The sequence below is a fragment of the Thunnus maccoyii genome, chromosome 19 (assembly GCF_910596095.1).
Source record: "Thunnus maccoyii chromosome 19, fThuMac1.1, whole genome shotgun sequence".
Lineage (NCBI taxonomy): Eukaryota > Metazoa > Chordata > Actinopteri > Scombriformes > Scombridae > Thunnus > Thunnus maccoyii.
In genome coordinates, this window is record NC_056551.1 from 22014504 (window position 1) to 22034395 (window position 19892).

At 39.1% G+C, this 19892-nt stretch overlaps 3 protein-coding genes across 4 annotated transcripts; 1 reads left to right on the plus strand and 2 right to left on the minus strand.

Annotated features, from left to right (window-relative positions):
* Positions 1–1138: 1138 nt before the first annotated feature.
* nsa2 (NSA2 ribosome biogenesis homolog (S. cerevisiae)) lies at positions 1139–4599 on the minus strand. The gene is made up of 6 exons (XM_042395304.1): positions 4446–4599; positions 2511–2698; positions 2264–2414; positions 1973–2152; positions 1666–1858; positions 1139–1447 (listed from the first exon to the last, which is right to left on the minus strand). Exons 1-6 carry the CDS (start codon positions 4446–4448, stop codon positions 1380–1382), a joined length of 783 nt encoding a protein of 260 aa, XP_042251238.1. The 5' UTR covers positions 4449–4599; the 3' UTR covers positions 1139–1379.
* Positions 4600–5071: 472 nt separating this feature from the next.
* On the plus strand, positions 5072–12691 carry gfm2 (GTP dependent ribosome recycling factor mitochondrial 2). Its single transcript, XM_042395471.1, has 20 exons — positions 5072–5361; positions 5444–5525; positions 6435–6480; positions 6569–6666; positions 6777–6902; positions 7039–7127; positions 7239–7327; positions 7415–7475; positions 8047–8232; positions 8331–8411; positions 8488–8636; positions 9620–9760; positions 9872–9971; positions 10068–10254; positions 10357–10433; positions 10527–10665; positions 10763–10948; positions 11247–11362; positions 12071–12253; positions 12345–12691. The coding sequence occupies exons 1-20, from the start codon at positions 5353–5355 to the stop codon at positions 12471–12473; spliced, it is 2274 nt and encodes a 757-aa protein (XP_042251405.1). The 5' UTR covers positions 5072–5352; the 3' UTR covers positions 12474–12691.
* A 29-nt stretch (positions 12692–12720) lies between these two features.
* Positions 12721–19548, minus strand: hexb (hexosaminidase B (beta polypeptide)). 2 transcript variants are annotated; one of them, XM_042395472.1, is made up of 14 exons: positions 19197–19548; positions 18928–19079; positions 18284–18349; positions 17330–17376; positions 17087–17197; positions 16896–16997; positions 16229–16361; positions 15907–16087; positions 15734–15820; positions 15565–15637; positions 13880–14060; positions 13359–13449; positions 13149–13253; positions 12721–13049 (listed from the first exon to the last, which is right to left on the minus strand). In XM_042395472.1, exons 1-14 carry the CDS (start codon positions 19469–19471, stop codon positions 12986–12988), a joined length of 1668 nt encoding a protein of 555 aa, XP_042251406.1. In that variant the 5' UTR covers positions 19472–19548; the 3' UTR covers positions 12721–12985. The 2 variants fall into 2 exon arrangements, with proteins under 2 accessions (XP_042251406.1, XP_042251408.1); XM_042395474.1 differs by lacking the exon at positions 13880–14060 and adding an exon at positions 14721–14895 and having other exon boundaries at positions 19197–19546.
* Between the last annotated feature and the right edge of the window lie 344 nt (positions 19549–19892).

Sequence of the window (19892 nt, forward strand, 5' to 3'; positions counted from 1 at the left end):
GTTGTTATTTTTGTGTAAGTAGATTGAGAGCCACTAAACCGGAGTCCTTGTATGGTAATAAACTTGGCCAATAAAGATTGCTATTGGTAATATATCTAATCTATCAATCGATCTACTTTCAAGTAGAGCTAAGACGATAAGTTGATTAGTTGCCAACCATCAAATTCATTGCCAAGTATTTTGATAATTGATTAATCATTTTGAGTCATTTTTTTAAGAAGAGATTTTTTAAATTCTCTGATTCCAGCTTCTCAAATGTGATTTTTTTTTGTCCTCTTTGACAGTGAACTGAATATATTTGAGTTATGGACTGTTGGTCTGGACAAAACAAGACAGTGATCGTCATTTTTCACCATTTTCTGGACCAATCAACTAATTGATTAATCAAGAAAATAATCAACGGATGAATCGATAATGATAATAACGGTTAGTTGAAGCCTTACTTTCACATGCAATGTTGCCCAAGTATTACATCAGATGATTTACATTGGCTCAGTGTCCCCAAGATGTGTTAAAAACTCACTTGTGACAGATTATTAGATCTCTATTAAAGCTAAGTCATGCTGGTCATTTTAATTCAGTGTAATCACAATCATGGCACACTTGTGTGATCATGTTTGTGTTTACTTCCCACATGTACTGGTAACAATAACTACTATATTTGGCGATGTAACAAGGGAAGTCTCAAAAGACATGGTCTTGTTTACTGCAGGGTTACATTAGCATCTGATGTTTGTCTACACTGTAAACAATGTTTCCTTTTGCTTTGTTAATGGCAGTTTTGTCCTTTTCACCATTTCAGTGTTCATATTTTATGTGCTGGTGTGTGGCTGTAAACACTTAAGCATTTTGTTAAGTGTCCTTTTCCTTCGGTGTCAATCGTGGGTCATGTTTGATGTGTTCGTTGTGTTTTTAGACTCTACAGAGCAGCTTATTCCTGATCACTCAATCCAGGGTTTTTACAAAAACTCTTAATGAAATGTGTCCCTGAACTATTAAGATATTTGGTCGTGTGTTTGAGTTTTCAATGTAGAATAGGAACTTTTCTTCCAAACTTCCGCGTGAGAAGCCTCCTAACCATCTCTTCATAATGCAGAGAACTTAACAAGCAAAAAAGGAAAAGACAAACATAAACGTATCTGGTGTCACATCAGGTTTATTCATTTCAAATTTGACACAGTTATCACCCCGTTTGTTTCCTTTCCTTCGAGTGTCCTTCTGTTACTAAAGTTGTTGCCGAGTGCGGCAATCAGCAATCCTCCAGACAGCACCGTGATTTGAAGCCCATCGCTTGTCTCATCCTCGTGTACTTTGTTGGAATCAATACTTCCTCGTGTAAAAAAAAAAAAAAGTTACAGTCTGTATTATAGTCAAGAGTCTTATACCAGCAGAACTGCATTGATGCAGCCGTCGTTCTCTGGGTTGTTTGTCACCTGGGCATATTTACCTGAGGAATAAAAGAAATATTTTAGTTAGAAGATTATCACATAGGATCTGTATTTATATTCCTTGAACCAGGTTATTGTTTAAGCTTAATGAAAGTTGGGTTTCTTGTTCACACTGATGAATGATTCTGAATTATTCCCAAAAGTAGGGAATATACACATGACTGTAGTGCATTTAAATACACTGAATATATAGATTTATACAGAATTGATGACTCACCCCAGATAACTTTTCCTCCTTGTGTAACCAAGCCCAGCTCGCTGACGTTGACTTCGACGACTGTTCCTTTTGTGATGACTCCTAGAGACGTGTAGAGTGGCGAGGAAGGGTTCTTCTTCACTCCGAGGATGGGGAGACAGAACGTGGCCTTCAGCTCTGGATGTGTGACGTGAGCCTTCTTAAAACGCAAGCCCTTAAAGTAGAATGAGGAGAAAGAAAACGTGTTATTTAGTTTATTTACTACAGTAACGCACAAGTTCACATTAATCCTGATGAAAAAGAGATAAGTTCGAGTGTAAAATCTTACCATGGGTCTGATGAAACGCTCATATTTTGGAGGTTTACGGGTGAAGCCGTCGCCGACGAAGCAAACTTTGGTGACCATTCTCTTCCAGGCCTTCTTTTGTCTCTTTCCGGTTCTGATGACTTTAAGCACTTCTGTTTCTCCCTGGGCACGAACCTTTGGCAGGGGCACTTCCCACTTACCCTACAGAAGACATAACCAACGATGTTATTTCCTCACTTCTATATCACTACCATAAAAATAAACAAAAGCAGGAAATCTTCAGGCTAAACAACCATTTCAGCTGATACTTACAGCCTTCTCTTTCCTCTTCTGTTTGATCATGTTGGAGAGGACTTTAGCACGAGACTGCCCCTCTCTGTCCAACAGGTAGGCTGGCACTGCTCCCTCTGGGGTCTTGTCATCGTTCTTCTGCTTGGTCTTCCTCTGTTCGTGCATTTTGAGGCTGCGAAGATACGAGTCAGAATTTTTGGGCTGTTAGTCGGGCGTAGCTAGAAAAACAAGCATTGTCATGAGTTTTCCTGCCTCCCTTCATACTCACGTCTTCTTCATCTGGATCTTCTCGGCGTGTCTCTGTTTGTGGTACAGTTTGGCCTTCAAACCGATCATCTTCCTGGCTTTGTGGGACCGCTCGTGTGCCTCACGGCTCTCCTTCTTCCTTTTCTTTTCATGGTGGTCCAGGCGGTAGCCGTGACGCTTGCGGTGCAACTCGATATGCTCGTTCTGGGGCTACAAAAGGAAAAACAAGCAGGCGATTACATTCAACTGGAAGACAAAGTATAATAAATGCACAGATATGGTTTGGTGAATAAATCTACAGCTTCAATTCCAAAAACAAAGCACGAACCAATAAGAACAGTAGACTACACATTTTTTTCAATATTAAATATGTACAGTTGCATACAGAATGCTTGCAGATGTTGTGAAAATTATACTAAATGACCAATACTTCCTTGATCCAGTGGAGTCACAAGCAGGTTATATGCAAAATTAACACAATGCTTTTGTCTCTGAGTTGGACATTTTATAGTTAGTGCAGCGCTTTCTGGTAGATAAACCATCTATAAATTATAAATTCTCAAAAATATCTTTGACATTTCTCTGCTGAAATTCATTTTTTACTTATTTGCCAACATATATACACCGATACAGATATGGCTGCAATAAGCTAATAAAAGCTGATTTATTGGCTAAGCTGCAGTGAGGAGCAATATGACCCAACACTTAACTGCTTAACAACAGAAGTTTGAGAAACTGCCAATAAATCAGACTGTATTTGCAAGTTTTATATTTTTAGTGTTTATAAGTGTTAAACCAATCCAATGTGACAAACAGGGCTCCTTCAGTGGCCCTAAAATGTTTCGTACAATTGGGGCTGCTTATTTTCATTAATGATTGATCGGTTAATTAGTTTTTCAATTAATCGATTAGTTGTTTGGTCCATAAAATGTCAGAAAATGGTGAGAAGGGTGAAAAAGCTTGATCATCAAAGACAACCGTGAATGTCTTGTTTTGTCCCGACTAACAGTCCACAACCCAAAGATATTTATGTTACTGTCATGGAAGACTAAAGAAACCAGAAAATATTCACATTTATATCTAATAAAAGATTAATCAATTATCAAAATAATTGGCGATCAGTTCAATAGTTGGCAACTAATCGATTAATCGCCTAATTGGTGCAGCTCTAAAATTGTATACCTTCCAGTTTGAAACTGTTTGGACAATGAAGCAATTTGAAGACTTGTGATGGGCGTCTTTTCCCCCACAACGTTTTGACAGACTAAACAATTAAATACGATTGATCAAATAAACATATTGACAGATTAATTGATGATTAAAATAATTACTCATCGCAGCCCTAAATCTATCTATCCATAGTTTATTCGTGTGGAAAGTATATTAACAACCGAAATGCATTACAAGTATAAACAATTCAGTCTCCACTCCGGTCTGGTTGACTGTCAAACATGTCAAATGCCAATAACACGAACAAAAACAATTCAGCGACTCCCACTTGTCGATCAAGTTGGTTTAAAGTTTCTCATTTCAGTCAAAATTTAGAGACCCATAATTCCTTAATTGTATAACAGGAAGATATCAATCAGATCAACACTAGACAAAATGTAATACATATTCACGCTTTTAATCAAATACTTTGACGATGTTTTCAAGACATTTAACTAACTTAGGTTCAGACCCCGCAGAGAAACACGCCATATGGACAGTAAACAACAAGTTAACTAAACTTTCACAAAACTCAAACTTTCACGTTCATACGCCTATTATTTCAATTGCCTCGCTAACAAGGGAGGTCAAATAGTTTCAATATAAACACTTTTTATTCACAACACCAGCGCAGAGCGGCACGTCACGCCGCCACATGTGAGCTGAAGCTAATGCTAGCACAGTATGCTAACACGTTAAACTGCTCGATAAAAGTCAAATAACAACATTAAAAAGGTTGTATTCTTACCATTTTTGTGTTTCAAGAGTTAAAAGTTACAATGAATACGTCGATGGTGGTAACAGATGGTACGGACGCAGGATATTTGATGTTTTTTTCTTGAGGCTCGGTCGTTTAGATGTTGTTTTCCCGAGGCCGATACTTAGAGGAAATACGTCATCCTAACGTACTGCGTTTGTCCGTCGGTCTAACGTGACCGGCTTCGATTTATGTTGTCTTATGGTTGTAATATTTTGAACATGATAAATACAACATTGAGTTAATTGTAAACTTATTGATTCTATATGGTAAATTTCACATAAATTAATGCAACCACCGTAAGCTTTACAAGACATTTATTTATTTTTATTACAACGTTTACAACGTGATAGTACACTGAAGGTGCTGTAAACTATACTTGTGTCAATAAAGCTGTTTGTTATATGAACGGAAATGTTATATGTTATATGAAAAAATATGAACGGCTTTGGCGCTTTAATGAGAAGCTTACCGCGATTACGGCTCCCATTATAACATTATCTATCAGAATTGAGTAAATAAGTGCTGCTGAACTTTATACATAGGTAACAAACAATTTTACCATCGTAAATGTCGACGGAACCTCTTTTGTGTTTATATTCGGAACTATAAGCCTCACTCGCTTGTTGCTAGGGATGTATTTTGGAGCTGTACCTCGTGAAGGCGTGACTTTTGACAGTGGTGAAAACTGAAGCTGCTTTGTAGGACACTATAATGTCCATTAAGACTTTAAGTTTGAGTTAAATTAAGTCTTGATCTGCTAGTGTCCACGTTTTTCACTCCGACTCGTTTTGCACCACTATGGCTCACCTGAAGCTTTGTCTGATTTTGTGGAACAAGCCTGGAAGACGAGCAGACATTAATATATGCGTGTTGAGCCAGTAGGACACTTAGCAGGATGATTTGGGTAAGATATAATTTGCCAAACTATGTACTGTCACCGATAAATTATGTTAATATCGTGCTGACTCGTTCACTGTCTCTCACAGGGAAGGTATTTAACTGCTGGGCTGCAGTGCTGCAGATGGAGAGTGAGCTGTCATGTAAAAAGGTCTTACAGCTTTCTTCCAGGTATGTTGTTTTTGTGTTAAATAAAATCAAAACAACTTAATACATTTCCAAGTTTTTGTTGACATTGTTATCATAAGGTCTGTGGGTGGTGGTGTCAATAATTAACATAAAGTAGAATTATCACCTTTCTGACAATGTCAACAAAAACTGAAAATGTATAAGCTTTGTAGAAGTAGGATTTATGGCAGAGCTGTTGTGGTGGATTGCACAGGTGTTCCTAATAAAGTGCTTGGTGAGTGTATAATATAGCAAATAGCATATACATACATCACAGGCTTTAATTAGTTGATTAATTGATTATTCAAGCAACAGAAAATGTGCTGATTCCCAATGTTGGTAATCAATTATTGGATTCAATCATTCATCAAGTATAAATGCTGTATGCTATAAATGATTTACAGATATTTGTGGGTTTTTGCCATCATTATAAATCATATGTTTTGTTGATGAAACAATCTCACCACCTGAAGGTCCATTTAGTAGCTGAGCTCTCGATCATATCACATGATCTTCATCAGCAGATGGCGTTAGCCCTGTTGTGGTGGAAATGTAGAAAAATATAATTTTTTTTATCTTCTTATCTGAAGAAGATCAAATAAGTGATCATAAGTCTGTTTGCTAATGAAGATCATATGAGATGACTGAAAGCTCCAGAACAGCTACTTAATGGAATTAGTTTTGTTGACTGCCATTTCCAAGGTCAAAAATGAAATTTGAAACTCAAAAATTAAGTTTCAAAACTCCACTTTTGGCTCTTGTAACTAGTACAGTAGTCATTATCTTTGACATTCTATTGACTAAATATTTAATCCTTTAATCAGTAAGATGATGGATAATATAGTCAGTAATAGAAACGTATCAGTGATTCAGTCATATCATAATTATTGTGCTCCATGTTCACTTTCACAGATGATGTCAAATCATTGCGGGCTGTGGTCAACCCTGATATATCCAAGTAAGTGATTACATTCTGCAGTAGCGTCTTTCAAATGCTCTGAACATTCATTCTAGGACTCATATTAACTTGCACACTGTATCTGCAGGATCCGAAACATCGGCATCATGGCCCACATCGACGCAGGGAAGACGACAACCACGGAGAGGATGCTTTATTACTCTGGCTATACGAGAGCACTAGGAGGTGTGTAAGATGGTGAAGACAAGATGTGGACATTGTTACTTCTTAATTACACATGAATTACCTGTTCGTTTCTGTCTCTCAGTTTATTTCTGTCACTCTGTCGCTTCCAGATGTGGACGACGGGGATACAGTCACAGACTTTATGGCTCAGGAGAGGGAGCGCGGCATCACCATACAGTCAGCAGCAGTCACCTTTGATTGGAAAAGCCATAGAATAAACCTTATAGACACACCAGGTAGAAATATTCTGACAAAAACCCTTGTGAGAATAAAACAACGCAATGGAAAGGAGAAGAAGCAGCTACTCATATACTGTGTGTGTGTGTGTGTGTGTGTGTGTGTGCGTGCGCGTGCGTGTGTGTGTGGTTACAGGTCATGTTGACTTCACTCTCGAGGTGGAGCGGGCCCTTCGTGTTCTTGACGGGGCTGTCGCGGTGTTTGATGCCTCTGCTGGCGTTGAGGTCAGAGCACAGCTTTCAAACTGCTTCTTTCTTCATTTAAAAATGTACTTTGTTATATAATTCGGTGCCCTCTGAACACAGTCGCCTCTGTCGCCTTGGTAACACCAACAGGCTCAGACTCTGACCGTGTGGAGACAAGCCGAGAAGCACCACGTTCCCTGTGTTTGTTTCCTGAATAAGATGGATAAGCCTGCAGCGAAGTGAGTGACTCCAACTCATACAAGTGTTTTATTACTTTTTTTTTTTTTTAAATATTCAACTGAAAATTGTCTTTTTTTTTCTCTCAGCTTAAGTTTTTCCATTGAGAGCATAAGACAGAAGTTGAAAGCCAATCCAGTTCTCCTCCAGGTAGGCCTTTAGAAAAAGAACATGAAAAAACTGGTTGACTCTGAAAGGTAACTTTTACACGCCATTGAAGATATTACTTTGTAATGACTGACATTAGAGATGCAGCAGTTAGTCAACTGATCATTTAGTCGATTGACAGATCATTAATAAGCAACTATTTTGACTATTGAATAGGATTTTTTTTAAGCAAAAATGCAAAAAATTGGTTGTAGCTCCTCGAATCTCATGATTTGAAGTTTGTATGTATCGTACATGATCAACAATCATTTTTCCCTATTTTTTTGACATTTTATAGAGAAAACAATCAAGAAAATAATTGGCAGATTAATCAAAAATAATCATTTGCTGTAGCTCCAACTGAAATTAGTACTGAGGTAGAATTTAAATAGAAAAGAATACAGGTAGATAAAGCTGTGATGATTAGTTCACTGATGAATGGTTTATAACAAGTTATTAAAAAAAAGTCTAAATTAATTTTATTGTATAATTTATAATAATTCAATTGAAAAGCAAACTATACAAAGAAGGTAATAAAAGTGTGTCACCATGTAAAAAACAACCTGTTTCATAGATTCCCGTCGGCAGTGGTAAGAACTTCACTGGTGTGGTTGACTTGTTAACAAACCAGAAGCTGATGTGGAAGCTAAGATCTGCGGGCGATGACGGGCGCGTGTTTGAAATCAAACATCTCGACCAGTCGGATGAACCAGAACTCCTGCAGGAGGTCAGTGAGGCCAGGACAGCTTTAATTGAGCAGGTAAATAACGGGTCATAACATTTCAACAGAGTCCGAAATATTTACACATAGCATGCGTAGTAGTGTTGGGATGTTAATATTTCTCTTCTCAATCACAGGTTGCTGATCTGGATGATGAGTTTGCTGAACTCTTGCTGACTGATTTTAGTGAGAATTTTGATGCTGTTCCTTCCATCAAAGTAAGTCTCATATATATAAACTTATAATGTAGCACAGTTGTGAATGCAGACTAAACAGTGTTGAATGCATCTTCAGCTCCAGGAGGCTGTGCGGCGGCTGACTCTGGCCCGTAAAGGTGTCCCAGTACTCTGTGGGAGCTCTTTGAGAAACAAAGGTGTTCAGCCTCTCTTAGATGCCATCACTGCCTACCTGCCCGCCCCCAACGAGAGGCATCATGACCTGGTGTGAGTGAACTCTTTATAACCTCTTTCTGACTCATACCAGAGTTGTTATGACATGGAGTTAAAGGACAAGTCCAGCATGATTGAAATTTTAGTCCTGGTTCTGCATTCCAATACTAAACCATTAGTTTTAACACTAGAACCGCCACGGGGTAAAATTGACCTATATATGAAATGCATTTATTTCCACACGGTTTATATCTAAACACTTTATGTTGCTAGGCAACAGCATTCGTTGGAGTGTGTGATCTGACAACTATGTCAAGTCATAACTAAACGATAAAAAGAGCAGAATGTCTGCTCAAAGTGTGTTTGAGGGACATGTATAATCACATGTGTTCAAATAAGGATGATTTATCCTACTCACAAAGGTTCATTGTCTGTAAAACTTATTTTTAGTTAATCGATTATTCATTCATTTTTGATTTGCTATGTTACAGTTTATTGTTTATAATTTGCCCGTTGCCTTACTCTGTTTTCATGAATGGAACATCAAAAGAGAAAATGAGGGAGAAATGAAGTCAACCTCAGAATATAAGTTATTGTTACTATTGCACTTATTTGTGCATTTGTATTTTTGAATACTTACATTATGACTGTAAAATTATATATAGGTTGGAGTTAATACAACTTTATTAAATTTGGCTGCAGGCTTTTCATCTATTCTGACTTAATTTGAGTTCTGTGGAGTAGTTTCTTTGCCTCATCACTTGGAATATAAGGGGTATGAATGATCCTGAGTTCTGCAAAACTGATTTACAAATGTCCTCTACTGTGGTGCAAACAAGTTGCTCACAAATTAATGTTATAAGGATGGAAAATGTATAAAAAAGTAATCAAATCATGCAGGAATTGTCCTTTAAGTTCATCTACCTCAAGGAACTTTCCCGCACTATTGCGAATATGTTCCTATATATGTTTGATCACTGCTGTCTTACTGTTTGCTTCAACCCTGTAAGCTCTGTTCATCATTCTTCATCCTGCAGGCGGTGGTACAAGGACGACTTATGTGCTCTGGCCTTCAAGGTTCTCCATGACAAGCAGCGTGGTCCTCTGGTTTTTCTTAGGATCTACTCTGGTACTCTGAAACCACAGACAGCCGTCCATAACATCAACAGGAACAACACGTATGTTCCCCTGACCTCCAGCAGTATATTCCCATCATGCTAATCAGTTTTGGTCAGAATCAATATTATGATATGTCAGAACTTTAATTACCTTTTGGCCATGTTCTCTAGTGAGAGGATGAGCAGGCTGCTGGTGCCGTTTGCTGATCAACATGTAGAAATCCCCTCGATGACAGCGGGAAACATCGCTCTGACTGTTGGACTCAAGCAGGTACTTTACACCATCATACAGCTTATTCCTTATTTGCTGTTTTGAAGACTTTCCCCATTGAAAGGTTATTTACGTTGTATGTTTTCCACTTTTAAGACCGTAACAGGGGACACCATTGTGTCATCCAAAGCTTCGGCAGCAGCTGCAGCCCGTCGAGCCCAAAATGACGGCGGGACGGGAAAGAAACGCGGGGAACATGCTAGCGTGGTCCTTTCAGGGGTGGAGGTCCCCGATCCTGTCTTCTTCTGCACCATAGAACCGCCCACCATGGCCAAACAGGCTGGTCAGTGACAGTGATTATAGCTTTGTTACTCATGCGTTAGAGCTTTACTATGCTTCAGCAACCTTGTAGTCACTCACACATGCTATTTTTTCTTCCTGAAAGACCTTGACAATGCACTGAACTGCCTCCAGAGAGAAGACCCCAGCCTTAAAGTCAGGGTTGACCCCGATTCTGGGCAGGTAATACCATCATTGGATTAGCTGGGACTTTCTTTAGTCAGAGCATATGTCACAATGAGTCAACTAAATGTCTTTCTGCATATCCGCCCTCAGACCATTTTGTGTGGGATGGGAGAGTTGCACATTGAGATCATCCATGATCGGATCAGAAGAGAGTATGGCATTGAGACTCACCTTGGACCACTACAGGTGGCTTATAGGGAGACTATTCTCCATGAGGTCTCTACTACAGGTAAAACAGTCTGCACATTAGGTTATGGGTGAGGGGAGAGATAATTATTGTTAACTCCATACTGTAATTGGATTTTCCTGCTTTACTTATGATGTAGATACGTTGGATCGGACAGTTGGGGACAGAAGACATGTTGTGACAGTGGAGCTGGCCGTCAGACCTCTTAAGGTCTTCTCTACGAGTGGTTCATGTGAATTAGCATTCCCAGAGGAAGTTGATGGGCAGTTATCAACAGAAGTGAAAGAGGCAGTAGAGAATGGAGTGCACAGCTCATATCTCCAAGGTAACATTGAAGGAAACTCATTCCTTCTCTTTTGTAAAGTCCCTGAAAACCCAAAGCAGAAGTATTTCTCTCCGACATGAAATATGGATGACTAAATTAACAACAATCACAATTCAAGTTTCTAAAGTGTTGCTGGAGTTTTGACCTCTTCAAATAATCAAAACTATTCTGGCAGACAATTATGTATAGTAGAAAACAGGTTTTCAGGGTCTAAAACCTATCCCGCCCTTCATGTATTGCCAGATTGTATTATTGAAGAAGTAACAGGGTTCATTTTTATACTTGCTTCCACCTTTAGGTCCGTTACTAGGCTACCCTGTGCAGGGTGTATCTACACTGATTCAAAGTGTCAACATGGAATCAGGAACATCTCCAGCCATGGTGTCCGCCTGCGTGTCTCGTTGCATGCTGAAGGTAAACCATCATGAGTTCAATGCCTTTACTGGAAACTACAGGGTTATTAAAGGATACAGTATGGCTGGTGATTGTCAGCAAATCTCATGTGCAGAGTCAAACCAACAATGAATTGATTCTATTTATAAATATTGTGCCTGACATATCTTATTCCTCTGTGCCGTAGACCTCTGTTGTTGTCCAAAAACTATTAAAGCTACATCAATAAGCGCCAAAAACCGCTGCACTGGGTGACATGTTCCTTGGCCCTGAAGAGTTTGGTCATCTTTAGAAAGTGCTCCAAGACTGAGATCCCATTTTCAGTCTCCAGAGGAGCAGCAAACGCCACTGCACATTATAAAGAACTTAAAAGTCAAGAGACTGTGATATGTAGCACAACAAGCTAGGGATGCGCTGGAAACTTAACCACCTTCCCGCGCATATTCAATGGCATCTGCCTTACACAGAACTACTCCCCGGAGACTGAAAACGCGATCGCTGTTATTAGTCTTTGGAGCCGTTTCTAAACAAACTAATCTGCCCAAACTCCTATTCACGTTTTTGAACAACGGAGGTCTACGGCAGAGAGGAATAAGATTTATCAAGCTTTGGACAAAACACACACTTATCAGTTGGATCACTTCATCGTTGGTTTGGTTCTGCGTGTGAGATTTGCTGACAATAAGAAAAATAATAGATAAGTCACACTTCTGTTACTGCCTGACACAGGCCCTGAGGCTAGGAGGAGGGCAGGTCCTGGAGCCTGTGATGTCAATGGAGGTGACAGTCGGAGAGGAACACCTCGGCTCTGTGCTGGGGGACTTGGCCCAAAGACGAGGAACGGTCAGAGACATCCAGAGTCGTCATGACAACAAGGTGCTGCTTGCAACTGTGCCGCTGGCTGAGATGATGGTGAGTTGAAGATAACATCTGAACGAAACGTTTTGTCTGCTGTTGCTTTTGGTGTTATGCATCACCCTGAAAATTATCTATTATTCAAAAGGGTTACTCCACCATCCTGCGAACACTGACATCCGGCAACGCCACCTTCTCCCTGGAGCTGGACACCTATGAGGCCATGAACCCACAGGACCAAAACACCCTCCTCAAAAGAATGTCTGGTCTACTGTGATCCCTTGTTCTCAACACTGTGTAACTGTTCAGCAATGGGACTAATGGCCTTCTGAGACAGAGGCATGGCTATTAGCCAAACAGACTTTTACAGACTATTGATAAGTAATCTGATTAAACTGTAATTTATAGTGTGAATATCTACTGCAGGACACAGATGACAATACAGATAATGTACCATGTTATTGGTTGGATGCAAAATAAATTATTTCATCTGTTTTTTTGAATATCAAAACACCAGACTTTGATAAAATTTTAACATTTTTTTATTCACAATCACTTATATAAACATTTAAAAAAGAGTGCATTCATAGATTCACGGTTTTTATGGCATTTGATGTCATCGAGAGTTCTGTAGAGTAGATTTAAAAAGGATGATGTGTCTCAGGGCACATGCACAGTATGGTGATATCTCTACAAAGGCAGTTCATTTGATATCTGTTTAAAATACAAGCATGGAGTTGATAGTGTATGCTTTTGGTTCCCTTTCTCTGCAGCGGATGACGAGTGTTCTCAGAAACCCTTGTACTCACGGGGACAGTAGCTGGAAAACAAGGGCTCAGCTGGGATCCCACGCCTTAGATAAGAAAAGAAATACGTTATTATGATGTAGATACGTTGGATCTATGCAGACTAGCATTGATGTAAATGCAAATTAATAACTTTAGATACTTACTCAACCATACGACAGCGGTGCATGGACAGTCTGTTGTAGGCGTCACTGATGTCCGTCACATCCTTGGCGCTCCATAGCCGCTCTGCCACAGCACTGGCACGAGGCCTGGGAATGACAGAAGACAAGGAAAAATCCATCATGTGATGCGTCAAGGTTCAAAATACACTAATTTTCTGATAAGAGTTTATATTAGAATCACATGAGCCTTACCAAAGTCTGGGTGTCAGGTTGGTGGCGTCCACATACTCTCCCCACAAACAGGCCTCTCCGCCAATCACAAGCTTCTTCTGTTCTTCAGTTCCTGTTTTAAAAATGTATTATATGATGAGATAAAGAAGAACAAGCAACATCCAGTGTATCTTAACTCCACTGGACTGGAGTGATAAAAAGGAAATGTTTAATTTAACTGAATTGCAGTTATATTTTCTCCCCTCTAATAATGAAATATTTAGATATTTTCCGTTTTTTTCATTCAACAGGCTTACACATATTTGCACAGGAGTGACCGTGATATTTCATATCTATGTCAAGAGTCCAAAAGGAAGGTAATAAAATCTGAGTCAGGCCAACAACACAGCAATAAAACAATGATATGAGTGAGGCAAAGTCCAACAAAGAAGAAATGAAACAATGTTGGATAACAAATGACCACTAAAAATGAGTCGGCAAAAAACAAAAAAAACAAACCTGTTTTCTCACAGAGCAAACAAATCAATAATGCAGACACAAACCCTTGAAATCCTGCGGGTCGGCCTTGTAATGTCCCTGCCAGTCCTGGCCGTAGGAGATACGGTTCAGGTACCAGGGAGTGGACAGCAGGGTCTGGTACCCTGATGCTGTAACATTTGCCATCTCATTCTGGTATTGCTGCTGGTTTCCTTTCCAGACGTGGATAAGTGTGTCTGGTTTCAGCTACACAGCACACATACATACATACATGTCTCAGCAAGATTAAAAAGAAAAACGGGGGCAGACCGAAGTCAAAAATGTCAGAGCAGAAGTTTCTGCCTACTGTGTATTCCCTTATTATTATGTGCTCAACATCATGTCACATGATCTGCACAGTGACTTTCCTAAAGAAATTTGAAACAAACAAACAAACAAACCAAAACAAGGTTCAGTCCGACTAGGTCCAGGTGTATGGAGGACCAACTCTGACGTATTTTCTGTTGGATTTGAACCCAGGACATTCTTGCTGTGTGCAATGTTTTTCCATGTGACATTATTTTGTAATGTAATGTAATTTAATTTATTTCTCATTTGAAATTGAGAATTTAATTGTTTCTTTTTTAATTTCCCCAAATACACCAGGATTGATCCTCCACAGTGGTGAATTACATCAACCCAAGAAAAAAAAAAAAAGCACATCTGAAACCACCAACCACTCTGCCCCATGTTCATTTCTATGCTGACTCTCTTGCCTTGTCACAACTGTGCACTTTTCAAGCGTAAGCCTGTTGAACAAAATCCTGTATTGTTTTTTTTTTTCCTCAACAAATTGTGCAAGATAAAAGTTTTCCCATACCAAATGATGTGATTTAGAATAAGACATTATTTTTTATGAAAACTGACCGTCGAAGTTGAGCGGCTCAACCTTGTAGTACTTCTGCCAGTCCTGTGCGTAGCTAATGTAATCTAGGTACCATGGGGCGGAGAGGATGGTGGTGTATCCTGCTGCCGTCACCTTGCGCATCTCCTCATTAGTCTCGCTGCCGATCCACACATGCACTACTGTGTCTGACTTTAGCTGGAATAGTTACAAGCCAAGCTAATGTACTTAGATATAACACGAGTTTGACATTTTGGGAAACATGCTTATTTGCTTTCTTACCGAGAGTTAAATGAGAAGATTGATATTTGTCTCATGTCTGCAGTAAATAAGAAGCTACCGCTAGCAGCTGGTTAGCTTAAGTTAGCATACAGACTGGAAAGTACACAATGTGTCTTTTATAGTTTTTGTTTTTGTTTAGATTAAACAAGCAAGACCTAACAAGTTAATGCTAGACCTTTGGAGGTGCTGGTAGGCAAGTTGGACAGAATGAGGCTAGCCGTTTCCCCCCGTTTCCAGTCTTTGTGCTAAGCTACGCTAAACTAAGCACCTGCTGATGGTATCTTCAAGTTCATAGTGTACAGACAGGAGTGGTATCAATCTTTTCATCTAACATTCAGCAAGAAAGCAAATAACAGGATAAAAAAACAAAAATTATTTAAATAAATCTTAAAAACACTGAAACAAAAATCAAAACCATGGCATCATCTTAAACAGACATGACATATAAATTGTGATAAAGCACTCATTCAAATACTCACATTTTGACATCTTGGTCTAGTTAGCCTATAAAAATCCTTTATTCTTAACTGTAATATGGAAATAACTTCATTAGTTTAGCATTACACGCCATTTCTCCTCAGTTACCTTAACACCATTGTCAAAGACCTCCTGCCAGATCATGTAGCCCTTCTTGGTAGTGGTGACGATATCCAAGAGTCTATCAGATCAGAAAAAAAGGTGAAAAAGAAAATCAACTTCCTTCTCTTTTAATTAAGGAACAAGCAGAACACTTGTATCTAAATGAGCAACACACCTTTGGATATAGAACGATTCCAGTTTGCTGTAGTCTTGTTCAAAGCCATGCTGTTCCATGAACCTCTGAATGTCTGGGTTGGATTTCCTGAACAAAAACAGCAGACAATATTAACTACTGTCTAATCTTTAATACTAAAGGAGAAGATTTTGACATTGTGCACACAGTCTCACCAGCAGGTGAAGTCCACCTCGTCACCTCCCAGATGAACGTAGGCATCAGGGAACACGGCGCTGATCTCCTTGAAGAACTGCTTCATGAAGTCATACGTGGTGTTCAGAATGGGGTTGACAGGTCCGAAGGTGCCAGAAGGCGTGGAGCCAGAGTAACAGGGTGTGAGCAGATCTGCCTGGCCTGAGAGGCAAACAAGTCGAGTAGATGTTCAATTTTCATGCTTTATTATTATTTTCAGACATAAAATTGCTGAATGATTCCAAATCTAATTTTAGAAGAATAAAACAACATTTCTCTCCATCTACATTTTACAAAACTCACCTTTGCCCCAAGACTGTGTGTGTCCTGGAGTGTCGAACTCTGGGATGACCCGAATGCCTCTCAGACGAGCAAACTCAATAACCATCTTCACGTCAGCAGGTGTATACACATGTGTGTATGGATGGTAAGCTCCCTGTGAACAGTTGAATGAACATGTTCGTCTGATGGACTGTGACAAATACAATGTCCAATTATGAAAAACTAATTGTCTTTTCTGAGATTTAAAAAGGGATCATAACAGGCTTTTTGTGATTTTTCATTGTCATTTATATACTGTTATAATATCGGATGTCTATGTTAAACATGGTCAAAGTTACAAAACTTGAGGTGAAAATTATCTCTAAAAGGCTGTCGGTGTGTCCACTTGCATATTTCGGACTGGATTTGGGCTCAAATATGTACAGATGTATTTGAGAAGTTTCCATTTTGAGTACAGAATGAGAAAAAGAAGTAAAATCCTGCCATTACTGTTTGTTTCTGGGCTCATTGGGAGGGGGCCCTTAGAGAGACAGGGGCTAAAACGGCCTGTTTCAGACAGAGGCTGAACTGAGGGGATGCATAAAGAGCCAGTATAAGATAAATAAGTAGTTTTTTTCTGTAAATCATGCAAAGATGTTGCAGGAGAGCTGTTATGTCCTCTTTAACACCAATAACCAGTCTTACTCACCTGCTGACTCAGCTGTGGGAACGTTCGGCTCAGATAAGGGAAGGATGGATCATCGACGATGTGCCAGTGGAAAACATTGAACTTGTTCATTGCCATCGTTTCCTGTATGAATGAACCAAGTAAAAAATATTAAAAAAGGTAAATTAAATTAAAAAATGAGAGAACAAAATAAGAAAGTCTTACTAACGTACCAGATTAGCCAAGATGACTTTAATGGGCAAGAAGTGCCGAGAGCTGTCCAGTAAGATGCCTCGATGTGCAAATCTGGGGAAGTCGCTGACTGTGGTTGAATTGATGCTTTTCTGAAAAGACACAAATCAGCTCAAGTTAAAAACCTAGTTTACATACAGATGACCCATTTTAAATCTTAAGCACATGAAAATGTCCTCATTATGATTACAAAGTTAAACACAATCATGTTGTTCTTTACTTACGGCTCCATATTCATCTTCATACACCAACTGGCTGAAAGTTTCCAGACCTAAAAAAAAAACAAAACATGGAAAATAATTTTGCAATGCAAAATCATGTACAGAGAGATGATGCATCTGGGATGTTTTTATGATACCATACAATTAAGTTGTCATGATGACCTAATTGATATGTGGGCAAAGTTCCACATAATAAACACACACAGTTAAAGGCCATGACAGCGATTTTGCACTGCAGTTCAAAACAAAGTGCAACATCACATCAGACTCATTTCATTCTTTTTTTCCAGCAAAATAAATTTTGAAAGCACATATCGCAACTTTGATAATCATTTAAAACAATATTTTGACATTTTGGTAAATATTCTTATCTATCTTATATCTTTTTTTCAGTTTAACAAACAGGATATCAAATGTTGATTAGAGAGCTTCAGAGGTGCTGGTAGGTGGATTTTGTTACCTTTTGACATAGACAGGCTAGTTGTTTCCCCATTTCCAGTTTTTAATGCTAAGCTAAGCGGAGCTAAACGTCTCCTGGCTGCTTCATATTTACCGTACGGACATGAAAGTGGAATCAGTCTTCTCATCTGACTCTCAGCAAGAAAGTGAATATTTGACAAAATATTGAATTATTCCTTCAAGCTAATTATCAAGTAAAAATTCCAGCTTCTTAATTGTGAGACTATATTCTCTGTTTTCTATCATTGTAATTTAAGTATCTTTGGGTTCTACTGGTTGAACAGGGAAAAAAAAGCATTTTAAAGATATCATCTCGGGCTTCAGATAAATCGTGAAGGTCCTTCCTCCCTTATTTTTCGGATATCTGATAGACCGAATGATAACTGGATTTCTCGAAACATTATTGACAGATTAATTGATAAAGGAAATGAGAGCTAGTTGCAGCTCAAATGCAGAGTTTGCTTTGAAATTGCGCAATAACATGCAAAAATATCCTACCGTGCAGGGCTCCCCAGACCTTTGGTGCTTTCAGTACAGCATACGGCTGATCCACGGACAGTTCATCTGTGGACACAAACAGTTGTGCACGTATGTCATCACAGCTGAACAGGTGGTTATTATATAGCACAGAATATATTATATATTTAAATATTCTAACTGTTGTTTAAATTGTTGCTCTTTTATTTTCTTTTAAAAAAATGTGTTATGCACTTTGTGTAAAAGGTGCTATATAAAGTGTACACTTATATATAATATAGAATGATACAGTACTTTCACTATTAATCTACCCAATCTACCTCACATGTATTTGTTAGTGATAGAAACAAACAATATTATACACTACAATAAAGTCTGCATAACGAGTACTTTCTCTTCTTCTTCTTCTTCTTCTTCTGTACTTTTACTCACGTAACATTTTCAATTCATGACTTTTACTTGTCATTGAGTATTTTTAGACAAGTGTTTTTACTTTTACTTAAATAAAGGATCTGAGTACTTTGTTCACCACTGCAAAAAGCCTTAAATAGCAATAGATGAACATTATAATTAGTCTGCTGCAGATAACAGCATGCATCTTTCACTTCTGCAGAAGTACCAGAGTAATATTGATCAACTCAGAATAGGGAAGTGAAGACACTCACATGACTCGTCAGAAGTCAGACCGGGATAACCGTCACACTCAGCGTCAGGTGATGTGATCCACACCTGCAGCTCTGTCACCTCAGATGGACCTGCTCGCCTGCTTTTGCTCGGCCCCTGCCTTTTAGCACCTCCAAACATATACTCATAATACCTGTTGATTGAGACAGGTGACACCTTGTTTATCCTGCCGGTCCCTGAATGCAGCACAGCGCGTTGTTTTCGTATAACAAAGACAGAAAGAGAAACTAAATGAAATCCAGCTCCTTACCTCCTGTAGGCGTCCTGAAGGAGGCCACAGCTCGGGCCAGCGGATGAGGCTTTGGCATCAACTATTTTAAAGGTGATGCTGGTCAACTTGAATGAAACCTCTGAGATCTGCACTTTCTGCGGAAGAGGCCACAGTGAACCGTATTTTGAAGGCTGAACTGCGAGCTCAGCCTCTTCGTCGATGTCGACGTCGTTGTACTGAAACCCCCGGCAAGCGGAAAAGACCAGCAACAGCGCCGCAAACTTCAGAGAAGCCGTCATGTTGATGGAAGACATCTGTGTCACAAGACCTGGTGAGCAGATAGCAGCATTATAAGGAGTGAGCGGGGTGTCATGTGAAAGTCTTCTTCTTCTTCTTTCGATTAGTCAAACTAGACGCTACAATGGCATTTGCTGCCCTCTACTGTTTGTTATTGTTGGGCCGCCGAATTTCCGTCCCCAGGACATTACATGCATAAATATGCATGAAAAATGATCTGTATAATACATTATATTATCAAGCAAAGTGTCCTGCACTCTCTCCTAATTGCAATTTGAAGACACCATGTAAAACCTTAATAAAAACTACCTAAAAGACTACCTAAAAAATAGGATTTCAGCCCGTCCCCACTCTCTAACACTACACTTCACTATGAAATATGATCAGAATCCTTCTTATCTTATTATTTTTGTATTATTGTGTGACTTTATATCCAAT